Source organism: Anguilla rostrata, chromosome 12 (assembly GCF_018555375.3).
Source record: "Anguilla rostrata isolate EN2019 chromosome 12, ASM1855537v3, whole genome shotgun sequence".
In the NCBI taxonomy this organism is placed as follows: Eukaryota; Metazoa; Chordata; class Actinopteri; order Anguilliformes; family Anguillidae; genus Anguilla; species Anguilla rostrata.
The window spans coordinates 20,395,021-20,421,568 of NC_057944.1; the positions used below are offsets into that span (position 1 = coordinate 20,395,021).

Consider the following 26,548-nt stretch of genomic DNA (forward strand, 5'->3'; position numbering starts at 1 on the left):
ACTTGGCAGATGACATTGCCTACCTGCCATCCCAATGTAAAGGTAGTTAATATATACTTAATGCGTAAATTATGTCAAGAGGCCGGGGCAACCCTAATTTTAACACATAAATTGATTGAGTATCCCCAATTCCTCCCTCTTTCTTTCTAGTAGATATAGGCCAACGCTCTATGCGTGCTGCTCGATGAAACTTGTAATTTTATGTCCACGACTGTAGATGGCGATAAAATTAGAAAGCGATGTTATGTGATTCAGCGTATTCTCTCCTTCAAGTCCGTCAGGTTATGGCCCGCATATAAATATGTGCGTATTTCTGAAGTAAAAGTGGGGATTTTATTAAAAACGTTGCGTTGCAGGGAGAATACAATTCTGACAGATTTGTCAAACTAACTAGCTCGTTTTTGCTGCCATTGGTTTCAAATCGACATCTTTTTAGTTCATTGCACACTTTAACGTTAACTTAACTGTGCTGACGTATATGTGCAATTCTCGTGGAGTAAATTAGCGGGCTTTGTGGAACAAAACGAGGTCAGCGTCAATTGACAGTTCTTATTCGAGAATACAGCTAGTTTGGTTTAGTAAAGACACAACGATGGTGTTGCTAAAGAATGTCTCCCCTCCCAGCGAAGGCGTTAGGCATGAACAAGCCGAGACCACAGCAGTCTTGGACGGCAAGGGACTTGGATCGGGCACCCTCTACGTCGCAGAAACGTAAGTATGCCCATGATGCTAGCAATCCTGCTAACGTTTATGTATGTGCTAAACTATTGTTCATTAATTCTTATGTCAGTATGCGCAGCAAATTATCAAAAAGTGATTATGTATAGTGTGACTTCTAGTACTGCGAATTCAACGACATAGCTAACTAACATTCGCAAGCTACCTTACGCTCCAAAACAAAAGTGGTGATGTCAGAAAAGCCATGCCGTTTGTCACGTTTTAAGCAACCTACTAAGGTTAATGTTACTCACGCCGACATTAGCTAAGTTAGCTTACAAAGTACCCCACATTGGTCCAGTTTATAAAATTTAAATAGACTTTGGCGAACTGATAACTAATCTACAGCTTACGGTTTTGTTGCTAACTTAACGCCAGCTAGGTATTGCAATGTCTAATTTATAGATGTGTAGCTAACTAGAATGTTGTCAGGCGTGGGTTTTTCCGTGTAGATCAAAGACTATAGATCAGGGCCCCCATAGTTAAGTTTTGGTATTTTGGTACCAAAGCTAACAATGGAACTTTTTGACATTTGTGTCCACACACATGAATACAGTCTCACGACTCTGTACATTAGTTAATTTGCCTGTTACAGAAACCAGGTTAAGTGGTTAGCTAGACATTGATTTAAAATAAGATGGCAAACATTACTAAACCTAGTGGAGATTCTGCTAGTTTATGTTTAATTGGTGGCGAGTCCATAACGTTATATAGCAACGTCAGGTGTGTCATGTTTACTAGACTAGCTAGTGTTGATATAAATAATAGCTCACGTGCTGCACAGTACTAAAGTTAAGTCTCATTTTCTAGTCGTTTATCATGGTTCGATGGCTCTGGAATGGGGTTTTCCCTCGAATACCCTTCCATCAGTCTCCATGCCATATCAAGAGACCTGAGCGCCTACCCACAAGAGCACCTGTATGTGATGGTAAACTCGAAACTGAGCGGTAAGTATGTAAACGTAATGTTCCCCAGAATATAATCTGCAGCTTCTTTAACTGTTTTTGTTGTTGGTTTAGTGACAGGAGAGGGCAGTGTTGTGTAATTGCGTAAATAAAAATTATTGGTTGCAAGGATATTCTTGTCAGTATGTCCCTACGTTCCACATATACAAGATATTTTCAGAAATACATTTAGCGACCGTATCCCAGTGTTCTGAAATAATGGCTACATATGACCATTGGTTCTGGAACCGTTTGCATATTATGTAACCACATCTATAGGGCATCTCCATAAATGATGTTTTCTGAGCAAAGCTTTCTTTCTTCACGAGCTTGCTTGTTGAACTGTTATTTTAAATATAACTTAAAGGTCTGTTGTCTGCTTGCATTGTGTTTACTGGCTCTGATGGAGGTTTCCCAGCATGAAGGAGCCAAATAAACCTTTATTTTCTTTGAGTGACTGCCTATCTTCAGCAGGGTCTGATCTCCATGTACATTCCCCTGCTATTCAGGGGCATTTTACCTTGAGAAAGACACATTGTTTCACTTGGGGCTTTCTGCCAGCTCTCTTTACTCAGATGGGCCTATTCAGACAGACCAGAAGTTACAGCTCCTCAGCAATTGTGCTTTAAAAAGTTGTGCTGGGGTTACCCCCCCCCCCCCCCAGTCTTAAAGCATTTGAGGGTCCACTTTGATTTAAGATCTGTGTCTCTCCCACTTGTTCATGTTTGAATGGTTTTGTGAAGTGGTGAAGAACCATTCCTCACCCTGTCTGGTGCATCACAACAGGTCAGGAGGTGTTGTTTTCCTTCGAGTGCTCTTTTGTGCTATGTGCTGTGGCTAGTGGCTGCGGGAGCTTATATCTTGAGAGCAAAGGCAGAACATTGAATTACTGGCATTAAATTCTAGCATCAAACAGTAGTTGTTTAGTACTACAGTGCAGTTTATGTTGTTTGAGAATCTCAAGGTTTCTACTTGGAATCACAAGTGGAGCACTATCTGTTAATGTCTGGGTGTATAAATGTCTGGGTGTAAACCTGTTTAAGTTTCCTTGGTAAAGGGGTATGTGCTTTGCCTGTGCACAGTGTAATGTAATGCAAAGAAGGCACTTGCATCCAGATGTCTGATTTTGGTGCATTTTATTCCTTTTGCAGGCAGCTGTATGTCCTGAATTTAATGTAAGGATAAGAAGGCTGCCATCCCTTTTGGTTTGCAGTTCCTCAGTCCAGTGCTTTGAACCCAGAGAGACAATGCTGCCACACATTGTACTGAGTCGTCATGCCTTTCTTTGAACATTAGTGTACTCATTCTGTTGATAAACCAAAGGCACGGCATCAGTTCAGTTCTGTACAAACAGCTATTATAACCACATGAATGTAATCGTATCATAGAGAATGGCTGAGCTGGACTGAGAGGTCATTGTGGGTCCCAAACAAATCAGTCCCATATCTGTGAAGCATTGGCTTGTGTAGGTCTGCACTGTATTTTGTTATTATGGCTGCAGTTTTTTCCCATTTTATGCCTATCGTTTGAATGCACAGTACTTAGACTAGGGAATGCTGTTTGCAGCCTCTTGATTGTAGAAAAGCAGTGTGTAAACTGTCAGGCCCTTGTCACAGCTCTGCATTGCTGGCTGCCCTCATTTATGGAATGGTTGGTCAAGCACCAACAAAAGCAATGGAACAAAAACTCTCTTTCACAAAGAAGTTCTCTGTGAGCTGTTTACGTGCGTATCTGTGTGTTTTTGTTCATGTAACACGCTAAATGTGTGGACAAAAAAATTCAAAAGAAAATATGTTGGCTATTTTCCAGAGGAATCTGAAATGCAAGAGAAAGACGATGAGGATAATGAAGATGAGGATGATGATGAAGAGGACAAGAACAGCGATGACGACTCGGGCCCGATCACAGAGATTCGCTTTGTGCCCAGCGATAAGTCTGCATGTGAGTTTGAAGGAAGTGAGCCGTGGTTATCCCAAGCAAAGATTATCCAAAACCTTTGGAGAATTGTCTCCTCTTGTAAGGACAGTTCCTCATTGGTTAATATGTATGTCTCAGCACTTGTACAGTATGAGGTTTCAGATTGAAGGTCTTTTTGATTTTCCAGTGTAATTGCAGATGGCCATTTTATTGCAAATCATCTCTGGAAACCCACCTAACACAATGTTGCAGCACTATTATAGCATTGATGCATTCTCACTTCAGCTTTCAATGAGAACATGAGGATTTTGAAGGATTGTTTTTCCATCATAAATCAGGCAATGTTTGGATCCAGTCTTTACACACATTTCTTTGCCATCCTTATGAATAAGTATGAACTATATAGTGAGTGTTGGTGTGAAATGTGTGTCCAAATGGGAATTATCTTGTATGTATATTTATATGATGCACCTTTTGCACTATCATAGTCACACACAACTTACACATTGCAAAATGTAAAACCTAAAGGAGAGACACCATCCAAAGAAATTTCTTTACATATCTTCAGTGGAGGAAAATCAGATATGGGCACAGTAATTCAGTCTTTCAGAATTTCTACATTTTAAGTCTGGTGGTCTGCAGCCAATATGTTATGTAAAATGCTTGAATGAGATTGTTGTTTTGCAACTCCTTGATGGTGAAACAGTTTGAACACAATTGCTGGTTTAATGCATATTTTGATTAAATATGCACTTTGGACACCAGGGGGAGTTAGTTTCAATGTTTCAGTAAACATGTATGGGTGTAGAACGGAAGCCTGTTGAAGGTGCTGTAGTTGTTACAGCCAAGTGTTCCACAACCCTGCAGTATCTATGAGTTTATTAACAATATGTCAAGGATATATGAAAAATGAAAAATTCTGACTTCTAGTTTATTCTGTGCAATTGTGTGTATTGTTATAAGATCCAAGCAAGTGTTGGGGTTGTCGGAAATCAACACAAGAAAAATTCACTCGCACTGTGTTAATTGGGGTAGAGTGCTGACCGCTGGACGGATGTATAGCCATCACACTTATAAAAAAAAGTCTTGAAACTTACAACACTCGGTAAGATTAAGAATGTGTGAGTTACTGCTTCACACACAACCTGCATAGCAGCATTCACTGCAGTTTGCATATTCGTTCATACATGTGCACACATAAGTACATGCAAAACATGTCACGTCAAAACACTCCAAGATATTTAGTGTTGATTTCCCTTTAGGCACACTCTTCTGACACACATATCCTGTATGACAGGAACACCGCTTTCCTCTCATGTTTGTGAGGCACCCATGGCATGTCTTTGTTTTCCGTAGCCAAGGAGAGTATCCGATGGCAGAACCAGAGTGAAAATAATATTAACAAAGATCTCCTATTCAAATGCACATTATGCAAAGCAGGAAAAGCAAGTTCACAGTTCTAATTCTGGAAGCATCTACGCTACACTACAGTTCCACTGAAAGTTCTCAGTATAGCGAGACCAGTTCTCTTGTGCCTTCTTTTTTTTTTTTTTTATGTCACTGTTCGTCTCCTTTTTTGAATGTTTGGAGAATTATCTGGACACAAGATGCATGTAATTGTACATGACGGATGTTTTTTCTTTGATGCCCGGTGTGTATATTACTTCCGGCTTGGTCAGACGAACACAATTGGCAGTGTTCGCGGGTGGGAAGCCGGTGAGGGTATGAGTCCTCATTGTTGCCTTAGACGGGCGAAAGCCAGGAGGTAAGGCCGTTTCTGCTGGTTGCCGTTCAGCCCTAGGCTGCGATGTTTCAAGCCCCCAAACGTCGGGAGAGGGATCATGTAAGGGGATAAGCGTGATATACCTCTGCAGCAGCGATTACTCGCTTTGCTCTCCAGTGAAACTCCTCGCAGTCAGGTGAAAAGAAGCGGCTGGCGACTCCACATGTATCGGAGGAGGCATGTGGTAGTCTACACCCTCCCCAGACCAACAGAGGATAGCGCATCGTCCAGGAACGTGATTCACGTGGGGGATATGCTTTAAAATGGGGATTATGGATGAACACTTCGATTTAATCATGGTACTGTTTCATAAAGAATATGAAAAGTTTGTACGTTTATTGCACACAACTGGCATCAATATCAAAATTGTCAGACATCAATTCCTAACTCTGAATTAGTCTTTCCACATATGATGATTATTTCTGCATTTGATCACAGATTTATCGATACATTTTTTATGACTGCAGAAAAACGCGTGCCCATGTGTGTCAGTGTCACTGGCCGGTCCAGCTCTTAATGCCCCCCTCTGCCTGTGTCCTGCCACAGTGGAACCCATGTTCTCTGCCATGTGCGAATGCCAGGCCCTGCACCCCGACCCAGAGGATGAAGACTCTGACGACGACTTTGAGGGCGACGAGTACGATGTGGAGGAAGCTGGTGAGCGCTGTCTCTCAGTTTGACTTGCACACACACAGTTACTATATTAAACAGTTTCTGTTTTGGCACATTGTGTAACTGGATCCACTGAAAGATTACAACCTCTTACCCCTAACCCAGGGATACTCATTTCTGGCCCTCAAGGTCAGTAGTACTGCTTGTTTTCCCATCTGTCTGTTGTTCCATAGTGCAATAATATCACTGTTTGGCCAGAGATTACACTCACCTAGTTTGTCGGAATTAATTCAGTTCCTGAGTAGAGGGGAGGAATGAAAACCATCAGTACTGGCCACAAGGGCCAGTATCCCTGTCCTAGCCTTAGATTCATGTAGGCAGCTTTGACCAATTTCCTGAAACTTTCATTAGTGGACAATGCTTGGGCTGGCATAACAGTACATGTGGTTGTCATTATTTAGACAGAACAGAAAGTCGTGGTGTTTCACACATACATTGATGAATTGCATTTGAATCTGTGAAATGCTGAAATTGAGCTGTTTTGGTTCAGGCAGCTGTAAGAGAAAATGTAATTCTTATGTTTTATGTCTGGCTTGGTACTCAGAGGTTCCTTTAGGACTAGGAATCTAATTTTCGGTGGACCGCAACAGTGGGGCCAGCCCTACAAACGCGAATGTCTGTTACTGAGTGAGTGACTGAGTGAGTGATGAAGTTACACCATTGGTCGGCCGAGTTATGAAGTTACACTATTGGTCGGTCGGATCACGTGTGTTAGGTCCAGCCATATACTAGGTTTTGACGTGGTCTTGTTTGCAGAATCTCATATCTTGAAACTTGTTACTCAAAACTCAATACTCAGAGGTTCCTTTAGGACTAGGAATCTGTTTTTAGTAACTCATATCCTGAAACATGTTATCTATCATGGCACTCAGAGGTTCCTTTAAGACTAGGAATTCATTAGAAACTCAATCTCGAGACTTGTCATCTTACTTGGCATTTAGGGCTTCCTCGAGATCTGGAATCTATTTTAGTGAAACTCAGTCTTGAGACCTCAGGACATGAAACCTGCTTTTCAGGAATTTAATCCTGAGGCTTGCACCCAGCCTCGGGTGGGGAGCCGTGACCTTAACTCAGAGGCTCAAGAACGCATCTCCCTGTGCCTGGGACACTGCACCACAGATTGTATACACCAGCCCTTAGTGGGTTCTTATAACAGTGAAAAAGTATTCATGAGGCTGCAAAATGGTTGGGAAGGAAGATGCTGATGGGATGGAAATATGAGGATTTATTAATAAGCATAATCACCAGTTACGATAATGACAGAAAATATGATCGCCTTAGCTATAGCTGAACACAGGATCACGTGCTTGCTACAGCAAATAACATGAACATGTTCACTGACAAAGTACATAACCAAATGATTTTGTATGTAAATGACTATGGTACCAGGAGAACTGTTAAGCAGTGTCTCCCCGAATGCTTCTTTGAGATTCCCTTAAATACAAGCCTTTCATACCCACGGTCTGTGATTGTGATGAGCGAGAACCCTTTACTCGGATGGGATGGTGTGCAAGGCACCCTGCTGCTGCAGAGCAGAGTGGTCGAGCAGGCGTATAGAATTGAATCATGTCCTGAAAGTAGACAGGGGCCGTCCTGTTGGTTGCAGTGTAGGCAAGGATCAGGACTTTGAACTTGATCCTGGCAGCGACTGGTAGCCAGTGGAGTGACCTCAGCAGAGGAGTTTGTTTGCTCACATCTGGACAGGAATAGGCACCAAAACCCCTTCTCCTCTAAGAACAGAGAAACCGCAGTGTGTACTCCTTTGTGATCTATTGATAGAAATAGGATACTTTGTGTGACTGCGCGTGATCTTATGATCGGAACTATCTTCCAAGATACTTCTCTATGGATTTCTAAGGTAATGATCCCTCTGTGATCAAGACACTCATGTAGGTAAACCCCATTTTTGATAAACCCTACGTCCAACCACATTCCTACATTTATTCCTGTACATCACTGCCTCTTTCACTTTCAGTTCTACATTCATATACATTTCTTGTGCTGTGGCACTGTCGATGCATTGGAGAGTGGTTTATTTTCGTCAGTGTCCAGACTTGTCCTGCCCTGTTGACCCCTTCACCTGGTATCGTCCATGGCCTGGTCTTCCAGTTGCTGTTTGTCTCTTTTAACTTCTTGTGCAGTTGTGGCTTCACCAGTCTTCAGCAATGGTGAAAGTCCAGGAACACTCAAAAGTGCACCTTACACAGCCCACTCTGAACTCACACAATTAAACTGGGATTTGAAATGTCTTAGAAGTTCCACCGCGCCTTCATCGACGCTGGGTTTAGCTCAAATGGGGAAATAAACGCAGCCCTGTGTGGAAGACGAGCGCTAAAATAAGAATGCCTTCAGCAACCCGTATCCTGACGGTCCCTTGTCAGCATCGCTGCAAATCCTTGGCCATCATTTTTTTCCAGATGAACAACCTTGCGCTAAACAGTATGACCTTCCCAACGACCTTCCCCCATCTCACTCCGCCTCTCCTTCCGCAGAACAAAACCACGGGGACGTCCCCACCTTCTACACCTACGAGGAGGGCCTGTCCCACCTGACGGTGGAGGGCCAGGCCACGCTGAACCGGCTGGAGGGCATGCTCGCCCAGTCCGTAGCGCAGCAGTACCACATGGCCGGGGTCCGGACGGACGAGGCCTCCGCAGAATTCGAAGGTAGGTCCGAGAATAAACACGACGTGTCACATCCGCGCTGCACCTTTCAGGGACACCTTTGGGGTTTACAGCTAGGGTACAGCCTTGTGGCATTAACCTGGGTTATGCACGGCAACTATTTTGTGCCTGAAAGATCACCACATGTCAGCTGAGGTGAAGAGAAATAGATTTAGTCAGCCAGCCAGCCATGCTGGGGAGTGAGTCGATAGTGATATTTGGAAACCAGATTGTGAAATTGGCTCAGACACCATGGAGCCTCATGACCTTTGGAACAGTAAACCTTTGGATGGTTAATTGCCACAGTGAGGTAGGGCATTGCTTTAACATCTCTTCCCCCCATTAAATGCACTCATGTGAGTCTTTGGCTTCAGGCGGTACTATATATGCTGCATCTGATCTCTGTGGGATGGTGGAATTGGCCATTGAGAGTATTTCCATTTGAGCCAAGGTCAGTGGAAACCACATAGTTCCCACATAGGTGCTGAAGAAACGCTGGGAGGGATATGCTGGCCTAAATTTCCCCTAACCCTTCAGCTTGGACTCAGTGGAAAAAATGAACCAACCCTGCAAGTACTGAATGAGAGAGTTCATGTTCATGCAATGGTTATTGAACCTATTACATTTAATCATTTATTGAATTTATTTTGTGCATTATTTATCCGTTATCCTCTGCAAGAGCATGATTTTGTTTTTCTCCTATGAAATTGCTTGTGTATTACATACATTTCCATTTCAAATGTAATGCTATATATACTATCATTTTCTCACAAGTTGAATATAATCTTTTATAAGAATGAAAATGATGACTGAGACCAACACCTCATTGGTTAGATAGTGTAAACTGGTCGCAAGCCTTGCTCTGGGCAGCAGTGTAAAGGGTTCATGACAGCGTTGGCAGCTTTTCAGCCAGTGTGAAAATGGTATAGAGTTACTGAAATGCTGGGGTAGCATTGCAGTGTACGTGATTGCACAGACGTGACTTTCAGAGAATTTTCTATTTACAAGTGCGCTTTAGTGTCAAGTGTTCCACCCCGATGTTCCAGTCATATCTGCGCAAAGCCTGAAATCCAGTCCTCTGTTGGAGGTTCTGCCTTTTGACCGCCTTGCTTGTGCTTTCTTGGCCTGGCCACAGATGGAATGGAGGTGGACTCTGAATCGACGGTGGCTGGACAGTTTGAGGATGCTGATGTGGAGCACTGGTGAGAACGCCTCTCCCACCTGCCCCTTTTCACACTCTTCTTTCTTTGCTTAGTGGAGGCCCTTTTTCAGAATTTATGCGTGCACACTTTCTCAAACCCATCCCTACAGCTTCATATCCACTGGATCTAACACAGTACCACTCTCATACTTTCAGACCTGGTATGTAGTGCCCCTACCAGAGACATTGAGGCATTTTCTAGTGGTTCAGGAAGGGGGGTGGGGATTTCAAAGAACCAGGTTGACAATCAGTCACATTTAGAATTCAAATCAAGTTGGACGTATGTATTGTATAGTTTTGAGTGCCGTCCAGCTCTGTAGTCACAATGCTGTTGTGTGGGTTTGGTCATCTCTTGCAGATGGTGTAGAGTGGAGTCTTCAGCAGTTGAAAGCGGTTATAGCAGGATGGACAGATTGGCAGTGGATTCTCCCTCAGATCTCAGCCAAGGCACTTGACCCCAGAACCTTCCCTGTTTAGAATGCATTGAACTATCACCAGCTGATTGTTCTGTTTGGGCTAATGGACAGCAAGGCCCTTTGTCATATTGTGCTTATTGGAGTAATTAATATTACATTTTGATGTCAGTTTTTTTATGGTCTATTGGACAAACCTTTTTCCCCCTCAGTGATATGTCTTTGTATGCAAACTCTTCAATAAAATAGTTTTTGTATTATGTCACTTTGCTTTTCTGGGTGGAGGTGAAGTACTGTGTGTGTACTTAGGTTAAATCTGTTGAATTTATGGATGCATTATGCAAGTCTGTGTCAGCTACAGGGCTGCATAGATAAAATCACATATCCCAGAGGTGAGGTATACTGTTGTATTCCAGGGGCTTAACTTGAATTTCTTTAGTTAAAATCCAGCTGTATAAATGGATAGTATGCAAAAACAATTTAAGTTTTGTAAGTTGAGCTGGATAACAGCATCTGCAAAATGCCAAAATTGTAAGCGTAAATAAGATTCAAATTATTTGAATATTGAATAAGTAAAAATGTCATTTTCCCATTTCCCCTTAAAATTATACTATCTAATGGATCTTTTTTGTCATTTGTAGGGTTAAAATGTACGTCCTTTTCATGTCCTTAATCTAAGTTGAATTCAATTGGCTTTGTTCCTTTTCCTATTGGGGCCAAACTGTGTGTAGGTGTTTTTTTTCCTACTGCATGTGTTTATAAAACACTAAGCTGACTATCGTTACTCATGAAACCAATTTCAACGCCAACATTTAAATTGGTTGGGGCTTCAAATAGACTTGAAAACATTGCTTCGTGGAGGCAGTCTCTGTGTTGAGTAGGAAGTCTACTATTTTTAGTTATGAAGTGGCACGGTATAGTGTGATACGCAATAGCCTTTTTTCCCATTTAGCTTTGATGCATTGTCTTTATTAAGAGGAAGCAGAGAGCCTTCTCTTCTGTTGCATGGGCGCTGATCAGTTTGGTATGTCAGGTGTGTAGGTAAGGAAGATCTAAGCCTTTTCAGATTAACTCAGGGAAAATACATATGCTTTAAAAGTTTCTTTAGTCCATCTAAATTAACAATGAGCTAACCAGCATAAAGCATGTTCTGTTGGTGAAATGTTATCACCAGATTGATTGTGCTTGTGCTCTGACTTGAGCCAGTTGAACTGCAATGGTTTATTTTATATTGCTGTTCATTTTCCCCCTGAACATCTGGGTGGCTGCCATTCATGCGATACAATGTGTAGTTGAACAGTGGTATACTAGCTGTAACCACCAGATAGGGGAGTTTGGGGTCTGGCTTCCAGTGGTACTGTGTGGGTTTTTTGGGGGTGCAGGCTGGGGGTTGTTTGCTGTGAATCTCATTGCTGCTCTCTCCCTTCACAGCTGAGTGCATGTTTAATCACTCATAATCCCTACCACCATTCCTATAAAAGACCTCTGTCTCCATTCCCCGCCATGTCATCTGACTGGGGGGGGAGGGGGGGATTGGAGGATTGGGAAACAGGAGCATGCTGGAGGGATAAAGCATGTGTAACATTGCTTCCTGGCAGGATGATTTCAGGACCCCTGGCAGAGAGGGAAGACTGGGTTGGGGGCGGGGGAAGAAACAGGAAGGAAAGTGAAGGTCAAGGGGAAGTGAGGTAGAAATGGTGCAAGGTTTCAGGGTTTGAATCAAAGCAGCCCCTGAATGACACCATTTTTATAATAAATGGAGGACTGCTTATGCAACATTTTTATCCCTAGTCCAAGTAAGTTTGATTTTTAGTGGTCAATCTAGTTCTTGTTATTGGACCATAAGAGACTGAATTATGTCAGTGGTGTCATTTGTTTTCACAGGCAGAGAAAACTGCCATAGCTTAATGTGATCATCTCTATTTGGGTTGTACCATATACACTATATTTGTTTAATGGACCAGGGATGTTTGAGATCACATTCTCTTTCTTATACCCAAACACTGACATTACAGCCACATTTCAGAAATTGTACACACCTTTAATAATGTTTTTGTTAATGTGCTGGGAAAGAGAAAAGATGACACTAAAGAAATATACTTACTGTAGGCAGCCAAGATTGACCCTGTGCTGGCTCAAGTGGGCTAGGGGAGGGGAGAATGTTTAACCCTTGGAATGTCATGGCTGTATAGCTTCAGATGACTGTCGAACTAAGAACACACCCTCTTTGCTCTGACCACAGAGCCTTCAAGGTTGTTCGTGAAAATCCAAAAATACACGTGTACTGTGCACGCATTAAAGTGGGTCCAGTCTCTCTTGGTGCAGGCAACCGATACTGGATGGAATGAACAGGAGCATTTGTTATCTGTTGTTTTCTTAAGGTCCTTGCTACTAGTTATAATTCAGTTCCAGGGCTGGACTAAATATTGAAATTCAGAACTGCCACTCTGTTATTGCCATTTCCCTTTTCTAATTCAACCCTTTTTATTTACTCTCTTGCCAAATCTGGCTTACTCATAAGAATTTGCAAAAGCACATTTTACCAAACAGGATGGTAACCTGTTTGGATGGTAACCACTTGCCAAAGTGCCAGATTTGCACTTCTTAAAAACATCTGAGTCATGGCCGAGAAGAAAGCAATGATGTAACGTCAATACGATTGTCAGTTACTCAGAAAAGACTGCATGTACTTACATGCCACACTGTAGGTATTGGAGAATGTGTGTTAATCCCTCCTCCCATATTTTCACATCAAATGAGGCCACTACGCATTTGTTACTACTAGTAAACATTGATTTTGTTTAGCTCTCTGGTACTGACAAAATGTGGATTGTATTTACACATTATCTGTATTACATCCCTTTCATGTGATCAAAATTCTCTTGGTATCGTAGACTGTACAATCACCATTGGCACACTGGAAGCTATCAATCTCCCTCTTGCACATATGGCTCATGACGTTTTCATCACAGTTGTAGTTTACTGATTTTGTGTTATACATCCTGTCCGTTTGGTTGCCTTCAACATTACCCTTTCTCAACATTTTTAGTCATCCTGCAGGAAAAGCTTTGGATGAAGATGAACCAGCTTTACTTGGCCATATGGATGCTATTCTACATAGTATTTCAATGAGCAATCTACTCACTACTCTCAGTCCAGAGACTTTTTTATTATCAGAAATATTTGCAACATAAAAACAGATGATGACAAACATTTCATTAAGAGGTACTGTAACACTTGTGTGTGAATGTCTACACACACATTAGCTAGCATATTATTTTGAAGTAATAATAGTAAAAGTTTTGCTTTTAGCTTTAGTCACTGACCTTCACCATTTTAGCACTGAACAGCACCCCCTGTCAAGCCAAGTCAATCACTTATTGAGTCCCCTCGTTCCAAAGGCACTAATTGCTTCCAAGTCATTTAGTTCTCAACATTCATACCAAATCTGTGTTTCAGGTCACATTCTTTATCATACAAATGTGCATTAAAATGTAAAAGACTGTTTTGGAATGTTAAACAGTTAAAAACTTTCTCTGCTAAGATAAGTAAGTAAACAAGTATTTGAGAGGAAAAAATCCAAGTAACATCATAAATACAAAAGATAATGACTAAGTCTTTGAAGAATCTTCATTCTCACAATGTGCTTTTCATCAAGACATAAAATGGAAAACACAAATGTAGAGAAGGTATGTGTGGTTTAAGAGTTGTGCACAGGCTTTGATGACCATCAGGGAGCTCACTGTCACACGGTCAACAGTGAGAGAACATCCCAGAACATCCCATGTACTGTTTTTTGTTTTTGTCCACACATACAAAAACATTCAACTGTGCTTTCAGAATGTGCTAAACTTGTAACATTATCAAAAAAACTGAGATATACTTATATACTACCTACTGGATTTACAGTTACATTCTATGTTGCTGCTTTGTTAATCCATGGTCCTCCTTACCAGCCATTACTGTAATTGGGGAATATTCATGGATATCACACTACTCCTTGGCTCCTCATGAGGTAATTGACGGTATTCCATTGCATTTTAAAGTTGAATGTACATATGAAATTAATATTACACCCCAAACAAGAGATGCTAAATCTGTTCAGAGAATTTACATGTGAGTCTGCTTGAGGTAAATTACCATCATTCTTTTTTCAAACACTACTTGAAATATTTTCACTGGAAAAACTATAGAAAACTAAGGATGTTATTATTATTATTATTATTATTATTATTAGTGGAGCTCCTTGTAAATTTAGCCTAGGGACAAGTTTTTCCCCCAGAATCCAAATCCTAGAATCAGTAAGTAGATGTTCAGCCTTAGTCCTGTTTAACACATCTCCTAGTCTGTGTTGTGGCAAAGATGTCAACGCATCACTGAATCCTCATTCTTATGTTATACAATATCCTGTATATATACATAAAATGTTATAATAACTTGTTTATGAAATGTTACGGAAGCTACCACTGTTACAGACAGGTTAAATAGTGTTGCAGTAATGACAAGACTACTCTGGGGTTACTTTGTATCCGACCCCCAAAATCCAGCTGCGTTTATATAAGCTTTTTAGTCTCAAAGTAAGGAACATTCAGGTTATTTTGGTAAGAGCTTTTCCCTGATAAAATTGGAATAATTTTGTCAAAGAGCAACAATGAAGTGGCCACACCTGCAGAGAGAAACGGGGGGAAAAAACATCAATTAAACACTATCCTGTAGTTCACAACAAACACACCAAAGTAACACCGAGCATTTTTGCGTGAACCTCAGTACTGTAATGATGTCACTGACTTGGACGTCACCAGGATGCACGCAACAATTAGTTAAATAACATCTTGCCTATCTTGTTTAACAGCCTATGTCCTGTAAAGTGTTTAGCAAAAAGTGGTCTAAAGTGCCGCGCGTCTTACCCAAAACTGGACCCAGCCAGTAGACAAATGAATATTCCGCGAACGTGTGGCCACTGCAGGAAAACTGGGTCGAGTATGCCAGAGCCGGATTGAACACTGCTCCAGTAACACTTCCTCCTGGAATAGTGCCAACAGATCTCCCGCATGAGAAGAAGGCCAGTTGTAATACTTTACAAATAATATAATCAAACAGACAGTGATTAGAGACCGATTATTCTGGAACAGGTTATTCACCTTTAAGATATATCCATGAGCAAATAATACCAATTATGATACAAGTAGCAGCCATGGACTTTTAAGTTAACGAGCCCTCGGTCTTCTGTAGCTAGAAAGCAATGTATTTTATTTTAAGTTAAATAGGCTGCATTCCACATGTGCAAAGCTGGCGTTGCCCAATGTTATGCGTTAAAACTGTACGTTTGACTACATAAACGTTTGATGTTTGCTAGGCAGTAGAAAATATTACAATAAGAGGACAAACCTGCATAGACCAAGGCGGTGATGACTGCTGCTACGGCATGTGCACGGTATTTTTCGTCTACATGGTACATATGTGTAACTGCGGTTTGTACTACAAAGGCGCAAGATAGCTCCACTGCAGCTCCTTTGGGTAGCGTTGCGTTAATTGGATTTATGCATTTGAATCCGAACAGTTTGTGCCTCATGTGCAAATCAGAGAATCCTAGAGCCCATACGTAAGGTACCATCGTACGGGCCAAAACAGCACCGACAAATTGACAGGCGATCCGTGCAAGGACACACTTGCCGGTGAGGCGCCTGCAGTAAAAGTGCTCGATGGCACTAGAAGGGTTACCAATTGCTCCGTGGAATGTCAATGCGTGAATAACAGAAATAAGGTACGTGAGAGTCAATCCGATCTGCGGCTCGATTCTGCCCACCTCGCCTAGGAGTTTCAGCTCATGGGTGCAGGCACAGAGCTGAAAGGTCGAGATTGTTTCCACCACATAAACACCGTAATCCGTTTTGACGAGAAGCTTCGTGGCGATCTTCCTTGTAACTTCACTGATAAGCACGAAAAGTGCCAGCAGGAATAGAGAAACTGTGATGTCGGCCATTGCGATGAAAATCCCACCCGTTCTTTTCCAGAAATCTAAAGTTAAACAACTTTATAGTAGCCTACGGAGCCAACTGCCGTACCATCCGCTACTGTTGTGTGCGTTCAACCCCTTCATACGGTATATGGTTCAACCCTTCAGCTGCTAACACTACTACCGGCGTGATCTCAGAGGACACGGAAGTCGCTAGGCTGCTGCACTAGCTTTCTGCATGCAGCTCGACTTTCTACAGTAGGCTATTTCAAATGAAGTGTGTTATTTAGGAGAACCAGTGGAGGGCGCAGAATACACATCAGAACACACTGTATCTGTATTTTAGTGGCATATTCTATACTATAAACTTAATTGGGCAACAGTAGCGACGAATACAAAATTAGGCTCATTTTGCTTATTTGTTAACCCCTAAAATTTCAATACACCATTAATGACTGGACTCAAAAAAAACTCAAAATGTGTCAACTTGACAGACAGTAAAATGAGATTAATATAATAATATTGTTTATTTATTAGTTGTATTATGGTTTTTTTTTTTTTTTTGTTTGTAAGAATTCCTTTATCCAGGACAATTTACAGATTATTAAATTTACATTGAAAAGTTCAGCTCGAACCAAGTTAGCAGGTTTGCCATCCAGTCAGGTTGCAGACACTGCCATATATAATGAGAGTGCAAGTTCTTGGTTCTTACAAGTGGCGTTGCAATGTAGCAAGGTACTTAACCTGCATTGCTTCCGTATATATCCAGCCGTATAAATGGATGCAATGTAAATGGTATGTAAACGTTTGTAAGTCGCTCTGGATAAGAGCGTCTGCTAAAAGCCTGTAATGTACTGTAATGTAAAGGCTTGGTGTAAATATGATCTCACCAAGCAGAAAACTACAGCAACAACAGACTACTGAAATTTTTGGTCATACTGTATGCATGGCTCCTTTCTTAAACCTTTGCACCACATGTGCATGATCCACTATTCTATAAAGCACACCAGTGGGAATACCATAATACAAAACTTTACTTTAGTCAGTTTATTTTTACAGGGACAGTGCACATTAAGTGAACATACTAAGATAAAAAAATAATTTCTTCTTATGGTTCATCTCCTTCTTCTCCTTTATTAATCCAATCCACCACCAGTTTTGAAGGCCACCAATTTCAATATTGTGACTGTTCATGCCCTTGTGGCATTGATCCTGGCTTTTGAGGGACGCTGTCAATTATCATATCCTCCTGAGACTTGGCAGAAAAAGCAGTAAGTATTTAAATTCATTGACATAATACAGGCATTTTGATGACAAAAACATGTTGCAGCGAAACTATTTTTTAAAATATTATTTGTTTTAATTGAATGTCCGTTGTGGTGTAGCTTTCAGCATAGTTGAGTGTATGGTTCTTGAGATTAAGCCCAGATACTCATGTCCCTCACAGGGGACAGAATGAATTGCCAGGAAGCAAATAGATAGATCTGTCTGGCAACATCTTAGTGCAAGAGCCATCCTGTGCCTATCCCCCAGGATTGACCCAACGTGATTTCACTCTGCAGCAAGTAGGTATTTGGGTAACCTAATAGCCTTAGCCTCAATAGGCATTATTTCCTGATAAACCTGGCTTTACTCTTATTTGTATTAACAATGATAATGTTCTACTTTGTAATTAATTGCAATGCTATGCATATCATTTTCAGAAATTCAGTATAAATTAACATAATTCCATAGCTTGTACAAAAATGTGGTTGTTTTATTGTAATATACAGTAGCAGAAAAGGTGCTGAAAATTGTTTTGGCATTTTAGACATTCAGATAATTATTTTATGTATAATTACTACATTTACGTATAATTACTATTGGATTATTTCTAATGGCGTCCAAACTGGATTTCTGGTACTTTGCAATAATAATTTTCTGCTGATGTGTCACATACATTTTGAAAGACCGTACACTTCAGATGATAAGATTAAAATCACAGGATGTATCTGCATAAAATAAACTGTGAAACAGTGAATGTTATTGCTTCAGAACAGCGATTGCTTGGTTCTGCAGAGTGGCACAGGTTGTTTGTTGTAAACTTTCATTTTGAAATCAATAATTGTATGCTATTGGTAGTCTTATTTTGCCAGTAGGTTAGTATGCACTTATTGATAATACGAGTTTAGTACATAAGATAAAATTTTGTATTTTCATTTTTCTAAACTTTTGGCTAGTTTATGTATGTTGACTGCTTAAATGTAAAAAATAAAATAAAAAATAAATAAAAAATCATTAAGAATCAAGCACAATTCCCTAAATATATAAACTACATTAGAAATCATAATGAACTATAGTATATCATTCAACTAAACACACCTGTTTGTGTCCTTTGAGTCTTCACCTTGATGTTATCAAGTTAGAGTACATTAATTTACTCAACGACCATGTTTTTCAACCATTATAGCCTTATGGATATCACTTGTAAAAGGATAAGTAAAGCATTTTGTATGTAAAAATCATGATATTTCCATATATGGTTGGACGGCACAGGATGGTACATTTTTACTCGGGGACACAGTTTTTTTAAAGAGAGACTGCTCTGCTTGTAACAAAACCTAAATAGCCCTGCAGATGTCAGTGTAGCACTTACCATAAATCCCAAGCCACTTTAGTCACTTCCAGAAAGGATGTGATCAGGTTACATTAAAAAGGAGAGAAGCAACCTGTCAAAAACCACTTCTTCAACAAATGAGAAGTTGCTTCATAACACTAAATGTGGTTGTGGATATTTCCTAAACCTGCATCTAAATGGCATTTTATTGTAATATTAAACATTTATTATTAATTCTTAGTTTTTTCTTTGTTCTTATATTTTAATTAAGCTCATTACGCTTAGTGTGTGTATTTTGAGCTGCAAATCTATTTAAAAATACATAAATTCCCAAGATACAACTCTGAATGGAAGGATGTTATAAAAAAATAGACCTGTCGGCTCGATTAAGGTTACGTCATTTTACCACTCTCAAATATGCTCTATAAAAATGACGTAGCTTAGATAACGTCACCATCTGCCGGCCATGTCTCCATACAGAACTGAGTGGCAACATTGAATCTGCCTCAACGGGGTCCGCCTTTGCTGGTGCAGTGTCCGCCTTCCATGCAAGACAGACTGCGAACGAAAGCAATTGCTGAAAGGTAGATTTTGGGAGTGACCACTTACATATTGGCAGAATGCTTGGTGGGCGGGCGTTGCTATGTAGCAGTTTCGTATGTGCCTGACAATAGCCGGAGACAGACAAGTTTGTAAGGAAGAAAAGAGGGTTCGGTAAGGCAGCAGTACGTATGTCGTGTGCATGAGTGAGCAAGAGTGGGAATAGGACTGGAGATTTCTGCATCAGAACAACAAGAGGTGAGTGCTTGAACGTGAGACTGCTAATTTTCATGTTGCCATTTGAAGACCGGTAGCTGCGTGTGCTGTCTATCCTTTTGAAGCGTTTGCGAGAAAGCTGGTGTAAGTGCTGTATGCAACGGTCTGTGTGAGAAAGGCGAGCGTGCCCATGCTATGCGAGTAGGCAGTGCAACACTGAAACAGTAGGCTTTGGGAGAGATAGCCTTATGTATTCATATGTGGTTCTGCCGTCTTCAAGTTTTGTCTGGGTGATGTCTTTTTAATACTTAACTCACCATTTCAGCGTGCAAATTCCCCGAATTATATTTCCAAGCATAGGCTGTGAATATAGCCTAATTGCAGCTATGTCCATTCCATGAATTATAAGAAAAAAACTGTCATTGTCTGTCTATGCATAGGTCGTTTCGCGGAATATAAATCACAAACATGTTTGAATAGATCAGTTTGTCATCTTGGTGCCTTTGTCAAGACAAGCAAGCATGCTAGCTAGTGAACAAACGGATGCCAATTAGAACATTAAATAGAATGTTGTTCCATTAGGCTACAGATAAACTCAAAATAGCTGTGAATTTAAATGAAACTGGTTTCAGTTTTCCTTACGATCCTGACGCTATAAAAAACGTTTTTTATTCACTCATAGCCTGCTTAGTTCATATTTATTTAATCATTATTTTAATATGCTGTTTACTTAAATCTGGCTCACTATGGTGCCTCAATTAACTCTGGTGCCATTGTTTACGAAATTCTTTAGTTTTTGGAGTTAGCCTCTTATTTTCGTGATTGATGCAGATTTTCTTGACTTTATTATAAAGACAAAATGTGTGGGTTATATATGTCGTAGCCTTCTACTGTATTTAGTTGTTTTTTTGTGGTGGATCTGTTCAGCGATCACTTAAATAGCTATCTTGCATTTACACCAGGGAAGGAGTAGGCTACTGGAACCCCTCGCTAGTTGTATACGTCTCGAGTTTCGGCTGGAACCCCATCTCTGTTTAGCAAAGGGTGACTGCACTCTAGCAACGAGCTGAGATGGGACTCATTGCGATCCGCTTTCTTCGATATAGGCCAGCCTGTGTAGAATATAAGCTAGCCTGCATCAAAATAGAATGCTGTTGTTGGGGTCTAAGTAAATAGACTATTAACAGTTGAAACGTTTTTATTGTTTATTTATTTTTGGTATTCAAAACATTTTTGTTTTATAAGATATCCACAATAAATAAGTGGTAGTCCGTATCATATTAGTTGGGATAGCTGATGCTTTTTATTGACTTTGAAATTGTAGGCACGTCATTGTCTGGTCAGGAAAGATAAACTAGGAAGGAAGCTTGAAACTGTGAAGCAAATTGATTAGAAAATAAGCTGACGGATCTAATTGAACCAAAATGTGGCAGTATTTTTAAATGGTAGTCCAAATGAGAATCGTTGCCTAATGGCTGTCAATTTCATAAGTAGACAGCTGTGAAACGATCATAATCAAGATAACAAAGTCGTACTATTGTAATAGGCAACCACACAATTATGGAAAATTTTTAGAACAAGAATAGGGGTTGTTGTTTGTAAAGCACGTTTCACCATATCATACCTTAACTTTTAAGTTTTATGAGTGCAGTTAAGTAGATGTACCATGACCTCTGAGCCCAATAAAATCACCATCAAACAAATTTCTACCAGAGCAACATGTTGCGTGTTACAGATTGTTGCCCTTGGAGATCAAATGCATTATCCCCATGCAGGGGGAATATATATATCAAATATTTTTCTGCAGTGTCAGCAAAACCTTAGTGTAGGAAAGTAGCCTATTAGGGTTCAAGAAACCAAGAAGTAATTCAACTCCCTAAAAATGCAGATTTTAACATTTGGGTGTGTCCATTTTTAAAATTTGATTTCCAACTGCCAGGGTTTAGAATTTTTGAAGTTGGACTGAAGTTTCCATTTAATTACACCCTTTGTAGCATTGTGGTACTTTATGTTGTCAGATGCAGAATAAGCACTTTTGCACTGGCACCAGCAGTCATACTTTTGGTTTTCACGAAGTGCTTGTCAGTGGTGAGAATAAGTAGTATGCTAGGTACGAAATGAAGGATTACCCAGAAGTATAAGCAGACCCTTTTGACTTTTTGGATGGTTTTCCATTGAGTTTGACTCTTAGACAAATCCACCCAGTCATTGTTATGCAAAAAGCTTTCCGTCTAATCGTGCCATTGCATGTGTTTGCCCATTGTGTGCTCTGATGTGTGCCAGTTGATGTTTTCTTGGTGAAGGCAAAAGTATATAATGTTATGCCGGTATTTCATGCCCACTCGGTTAACATGGTTGTCTCTGGTCCAGGAGACGTAACCTGTGTGCTTTATTGGGTCTCTGATTAGTTCAGTGTTATGGACTGTTACACTACTGTTCTGTGATACACAGTGTGTGCGTTACCAAGATCAATGTGTGCGATTGCTGTTTCCCTCTCCGTACAGTATGTGGTATGGTCGGGGTTTCCCTCTCTGTATGTGATATGATAGGTCATCCCCTATCTGTGTGTGATGTGATAGGTATTTCCCTCTCTATATGTGATGTTATTGGCGCTGACCTCTCTTTGAGTGATGTGATAGCTGTTTCTCTGTTTCCCTCTCTGTGTGATGTGATGGGCATTTCGCTCTGTACGTGTGATGTGAGTGACTGAAAATTTCATAATGGGCCATTCAAAAGAGATATACTACAGTCCAGGGATTGTTGGGGGGGAGGGGGAGGGGGGGGGGGATCTGCTGATCAGAGGTGTGGTCAGTCCCACAGCTATAACTGACCATATGGTTACAGTTTTCCTGCTATAGTTCCACTGAACCTCAGCACAGGGGGACAAGATCCACTCTCCAGGTGTATACTTGGCTGAGTGTCAGAGACCTTTTCATCTTGTAGACCATCTGAGCAGAGAATAGAGAGAGATGTGGTCGGTCATTTTTCTCTTCGCCAAAACTTACAAAACATTGACATTTACGGTTTGTCTATTGGATTGTCATCAGCTGAGAAATGCAACTGTTCACAAATAGAACTGAAAACATTTGGTGTGATTAGGGAACACATTGGCTTTTTAATACCTCACAGAGCTAGGAGATTGTGTTGTTTGTAGTGTCAAATCTTTGAGAGGGGCCATTTAGTGTTGATTTTAAACACGGTTGGAAGCCCCGTTATAATTTTTTGCCATGCCATGACGTGCGGACAGGTCTTGTTCGTTGTTTGAGACGCTGCTGGTGTTGGAGCGGACTGCATTGGCACCGGTGCGTATGTATTGCATTGCCACGTGCGGTGATGTGTGCTTTTGTACAGGAGTGAGGGAGCATGCCAGTTCTGTGTTGCTTACTCACAGCTTCTAGACAGGGGTGTGTGTGATGTCATGGCATATGGGCACAATATTGTGCAGTATTTTGTAAATATTGGCGCTCCTTGAATAACCAGTGGAAACCGCAGGTTTACACTGTCGGGCCATCTGGTGGTCTAAAGGACAGACACAGGCATTGAGAGACAACAGGCACATTTTGAATTGAACTTAAATGATTTTGACTAAGATGGGAGGGAATGTATTGGGGGGGGAGGGAGTAAAATCATCTTTAATTATCTCTAACCAGGTGCCTTTTGTAATTTCTATTAAGTTCTTTTAAGGTGCTTCCGATGAAGAATTGTCATTCTTCTCAAAATGACAGAATGTTTGGAAACCACAGTGGGATGTGGGATGGTCTCTTGCTTATGGCTGGCATTACGCAACGTGTGTCAGATTGCATCAGCATCTCCCCTTTATTCACAGTGCCTTTTTAAATGAACGAAATAAGTGCGTGCACGTGCTCCAGATAACCCTCGCTTCCCAAGCTCCTGCGTCTTCCAGTTGCGTGTGCCGTGTCCCGTGTAATCTCCCGTCGTCAGTCCTACCCTGAACCGTGGAGCGGACGCTGGACCGCGTGGCCAGTGAAGCAACTATAATTCTATCAGCTATAAATAACTTTCTCTGCAGTCCCCACCTCCCTGGGGATGGAAGAATTAGTGTTAACACATCAGATTTTGGAAAAAAGTGGGTGGCAACAGAAAACTAAGAAATTTCCTATAGAAACACAATCTGGTCTACTCCCTTGCATTAAAAATAGTATTTGTGTATGATAATATTATCAATGCGGTGGATTGAAATGCCCATCACACCCATAGAAACAAAATCTAATTTACTCTCTCAGATATTCCTTCTGTTTCCATCTGAGATGGTTTTATTGGGGTCTCGTCCCCACAAAAGAGAGAGGCCCCACTCCCAGCCACCTTCTTAATTGAAAGTGAACCCCTGTCTCTCTTAAGATCACCCATCCGCTGTCGCTTGAGGTCCTGGAGCACACCGGAGCAGCGTGCTTCTGTGGCCATGGAAGGTGGTCAGACGGGCTTTTGTTCGACTGTTAAGGAAGTCTTGAGTGTGAAGAGGTTTGAAATGACGGTTATCTCTGATTTAAGAGCGGATGGGATTGTGGGGCATGTAGGCACCTCTAGCCATGTTTAAGTTCACAGCGCACGCTTCGGCGGGGCTTGCCGTATGACACGGGCGGTTGTGTAATCCAGCAGCGCCTGCAGACGCCTAATTGGAGGATTACACGTCTGACCTGCAGGGTGATTCTGCGCGCTGGTCGGTGTGTGCCTGAGGAGGCACACCGAGAGCAAGCAAATCAGATCCAGGCCAGCGCTACTCTCTCGTTATCAGTGTTACAGCAGGTGCTGACCAATTGAAAATAAATTGGCCTATTGCTCTTATTTCATAAATCCCTGGCTTTTAATTTGACTTACATTTTTAGGTCGAGAAACTGTATCCTCTGCTTGTATTAGCAGATTTGTGGATGCTGTATATGTGACACACTATTACAGAAACTACTACATTCAAGTATGCAGGCGCATGCTGTACTGTGCTCATTCTGTAGGTCTGGTACACTTAACCCACCAGTAGTTATTCAGAATTTATCAGAACTGTTTCATCACATAGAATGAGGTGCACTTAGGTGCAGGAGAGTGTTCACCTTGACCTAATTTGCATTTGCTTTCTGCGTAAATGTCTCGCAGTGTGCAATAGGTAGCAATCCACACAGACCCTGTGGACTTAACACCTCAATGCTTAAAAGTTCAGAGGATGGCTTAGTAGGCAGCAACTCACACAAAGATAGCATTTGTTGCTGTTATCTTAATTGCACATCTATGCCTACCTCATGACTCTGTGTTTAGCTTCCCACATGGAAGAACGCGTGGGCTCGACGGCGGTGGGTGCTGTTACAAGGAGGTTTTCCTGAATGCTAGGGTGTGAAATGACCTTTGACCCTCACCACCTTGGTGTGTAGTTATTTGCCGTGGAGGGGAACGCGCTTCTTGCGATTTGTCTGTGCCTACATAATGCAAACGGCTGAATGCAGCAGGCCCAGCAGTGACTGGAGGCGGTCTGCTAAGGTCTGCTAAGCAGCCGAATGTAGGCGTCACTGTTTATGGCTGTGGTTGAACTGGCTGTGGTTGTCTGGCTGGAGCTTTCTCTCCTTTCTTTGGAGACTCTGTGCTCTTGCGTGCCCTCTGGGAGTGAGCGGTCACACTTAGCGGACCCCCCCAGCAGAGTCTCGGTGAGGGAGCGTTCCGCGCGCGTGTTTGGTGTAAACATGGAGGCCCCCTGGACTAAGCAGGGGAGAGGTGGTGCTGCCTGCTGACTGGCCACCATGGGAGGTGGGAGGTAAGAGAGGAGATGTGGGAGAAAGGGTGGAGAGAAAGACGGACAGAAGGAGGAAGTAGGGATGAAGGGATTTGGACTGGCTTAAGAGATGGGAAGATGTGAACGGAGAGGAAGAAAGAGATGAAAGACTGATTTTGGACAGGAGGAAGGGAGGGGCAGAGCGATGGCACCACAGTGGGTACAGGAGGAGTCCTTTGTTTCGTCATCGTCCAGCATTAGAACAGTTTCAACCTCCATGATTAGACATCTTGCTTCTTCTCAACCTTTCATTCTCTCGTCTTCTCTCCCCTTCCCTTCTCTCTTTCTTTCCATTTTTTGGTCTTGTCTTCCCTCTCTTCTTCCGGCCTTCTTTTGCTCTACCAGCTCTGAACTGCATGTCTAACTCAGTGCGAGAGCCAACCTGTACTCAGAGGATCAATGACAGGGTGCAGTGCTGTTTGCAAACATTGTTGCTATCATTCTGTTTTGTTCAGATGATGATACCATTTTGCTCTCTTTTTTAAATCATTAAGCTTGGCATGTGACTTTGTACCATCTGAAGTCGTGTCAGCGGGATAGCGCCACCTGATTTCGGATACATCCCCGTCTTCCCTTCCTGTTTCCGCGTTCACTGAGTGCGCTCTGGCGGACCCTCCCCTCAGCTGGCCGCACGCCGCTCCACCGCGGGTCTCTGTGCTTCAGTACAGGAAGCAGAAGAGGATTATGACTCCACCGCAACCGACTCGCCCGCTGCTTCTGCCCCTGTTAATGATTATGACCCTAGGGGAGCGGTTTCAGAGTGAGCGCATGCATCCCCTGCCTTTAGGTGTGATGAGTGAGTTTAGCTAGTTGTGTGGAGCGGTTGTGTTCTTCGCGTGAGCATGATGCTCAAGTGTTGACAGTGACGCACTATCAGGACAGTTACCTGGTCTGCTGTTTGGGAGATTGGGATACGTGTTCCACTCTGATAATGCAGATATTTTGGTTTTATTGATTTCCTGTACCTGAAATAAGGTTGTGTCTTCAATATAGGAATATTTCTCTGGAGATGTATCACTCCTTCTCTCCCGTTCCCTCTTTGGGGGTGGGGGGGGGGGATGTTTTTGGGACAATGTCTGCATTGCCCAAGAATTGGAAAATCATTACTAAAGCTAACCGAGTATCTGGGGCTAATGCGTTCATACCCACTTAAATGG

General features: G+C 41.7%; 3 protein-coding genes across 5 annotated transcripts in view; 2 read left to right on the forward strand and 1 right to left on the reverse strand.

Annotated features, from left to right (window-relative positions):
• Positions 1 to 256: 256 nt before the first annotated feature.
• Positions 257 to 10,570, forward strand: clns1a (chloride channel, nucleotide-sensitive, 1A). Of its 2 annotated transcripts, XM_064302178.1 has the most exons (7): positions 258 to 711; positions 1,528 to 1,664; positions 3,471 to 3,602; positions 5,908 to 6,018; positions 8,526 to 8,699; positions 9,832 to 9,898; positions 10,256 to 10,570. In XM_064302178.1, coding segments are annotated over exons 1-7 (741 nt in total). In that variant the 5' UTR covers positions 258 to 592; the 3' UTR covers positions 10,257 to 10,570. The 2 variants fall into 2 exon arrangements, with proteins under 2 accessions (XP_064158247.1, XP_064158248.1); XM_064302177.1 differs by lacking the exon at positions 10,256 to 10,570 and having other exon boundaries at positions 257 to 711; positions 9,832 to 9,902.
• Positions 10,571 to 13,458: 2,888 nt separating this feature from the next.
• On the reverse strand, positions 13,459 to 16,512 carry aqp11 (aquaporin 11). Its single transcript, XM_064302575.1, has 3 exons — positions 15,699 to 16,512; positions 15,218 to 15,334; positions 13,459 to 14,976 (listed from the first exon to the last, which is right to left on the reverse strand). The coding sequence occupies exons 1-3, from the start codon at positions 16,291 to 16,293 to the stop codon at positions 14,864 to 14,866; spliced, it is 825 nt and encodes a 274-aa protein (XP_064158645.1). The 5' UTR covers positions 16,294 to 16,512; the 3' UTR covers positions 13,459 to 14,863.
• A 2,807-nt stretch (positions 16,513 to 19,319) lies between these two features.
• Positions 19,320 to 26,548, forward strand: part of pak1 (p21 protein (Cdc42/Rac)-activated kinase 1) — a 44,344-nt gene continuing 37,115 nt past the window's right edge. The window contains exon 1 of one of the 2 annotated variants that reach the window (XM_064302120.1): positions 19,320 to 19,446. The gene's annotated coding sequence lies outside the window, so the exon portion shown is untranslated. Of the gene's footprint in view, positions 19,447 to 19,498; positions 19,661 to 26,548 lie in introns of those variants that run through there. The other variant, XM_064302118.1, reaches the window with a different exon arrangement.

Coding starts and splice junctions, on each gene's coding strand:
- clns1a (XM_064302177.1), top strand. CDS start 593: ATGGTGTTGCTAAAGAATGTCTCCCCTCCCAGCGAAGGCGTTAGGCAT. Junction 1,665..3,470: donor GGTAAACTCGAAACTGAGCG/GTAAGTATGTAA, acceptor GCTATTTTCCAG/AGGAATCTGAAATGCAAGAG. Junction 6,019..8,525: donor GTACGATGTGGAGGAAGCTG/GTGAGCGCTGTC, acceptor CTCCTTCCGCAG/AACAAAACCACGGGGACGTC.
- aqp11 (XM_064302575.1), bottom strand. CDS start 16,293: ATGGCCGACATCACAGTTTCTCTATTCCTGCTGGCACTTTTCGTGCTT. Junction 15,335..15,698: donor CACCGCCTTGGTCTATGCAG/GTTTGTCCTCTT, acceptor GCACTATTCCAG/GAGGAAGTGTTACTGGAGCA. Junction 14,977..15,217: donor CTGGCTGGGTCCAGTTTTGG/GTAAGACGCGCG, acceptor TTCTCTCTGCAG/GTGTGGCCACTTCATTGTTG.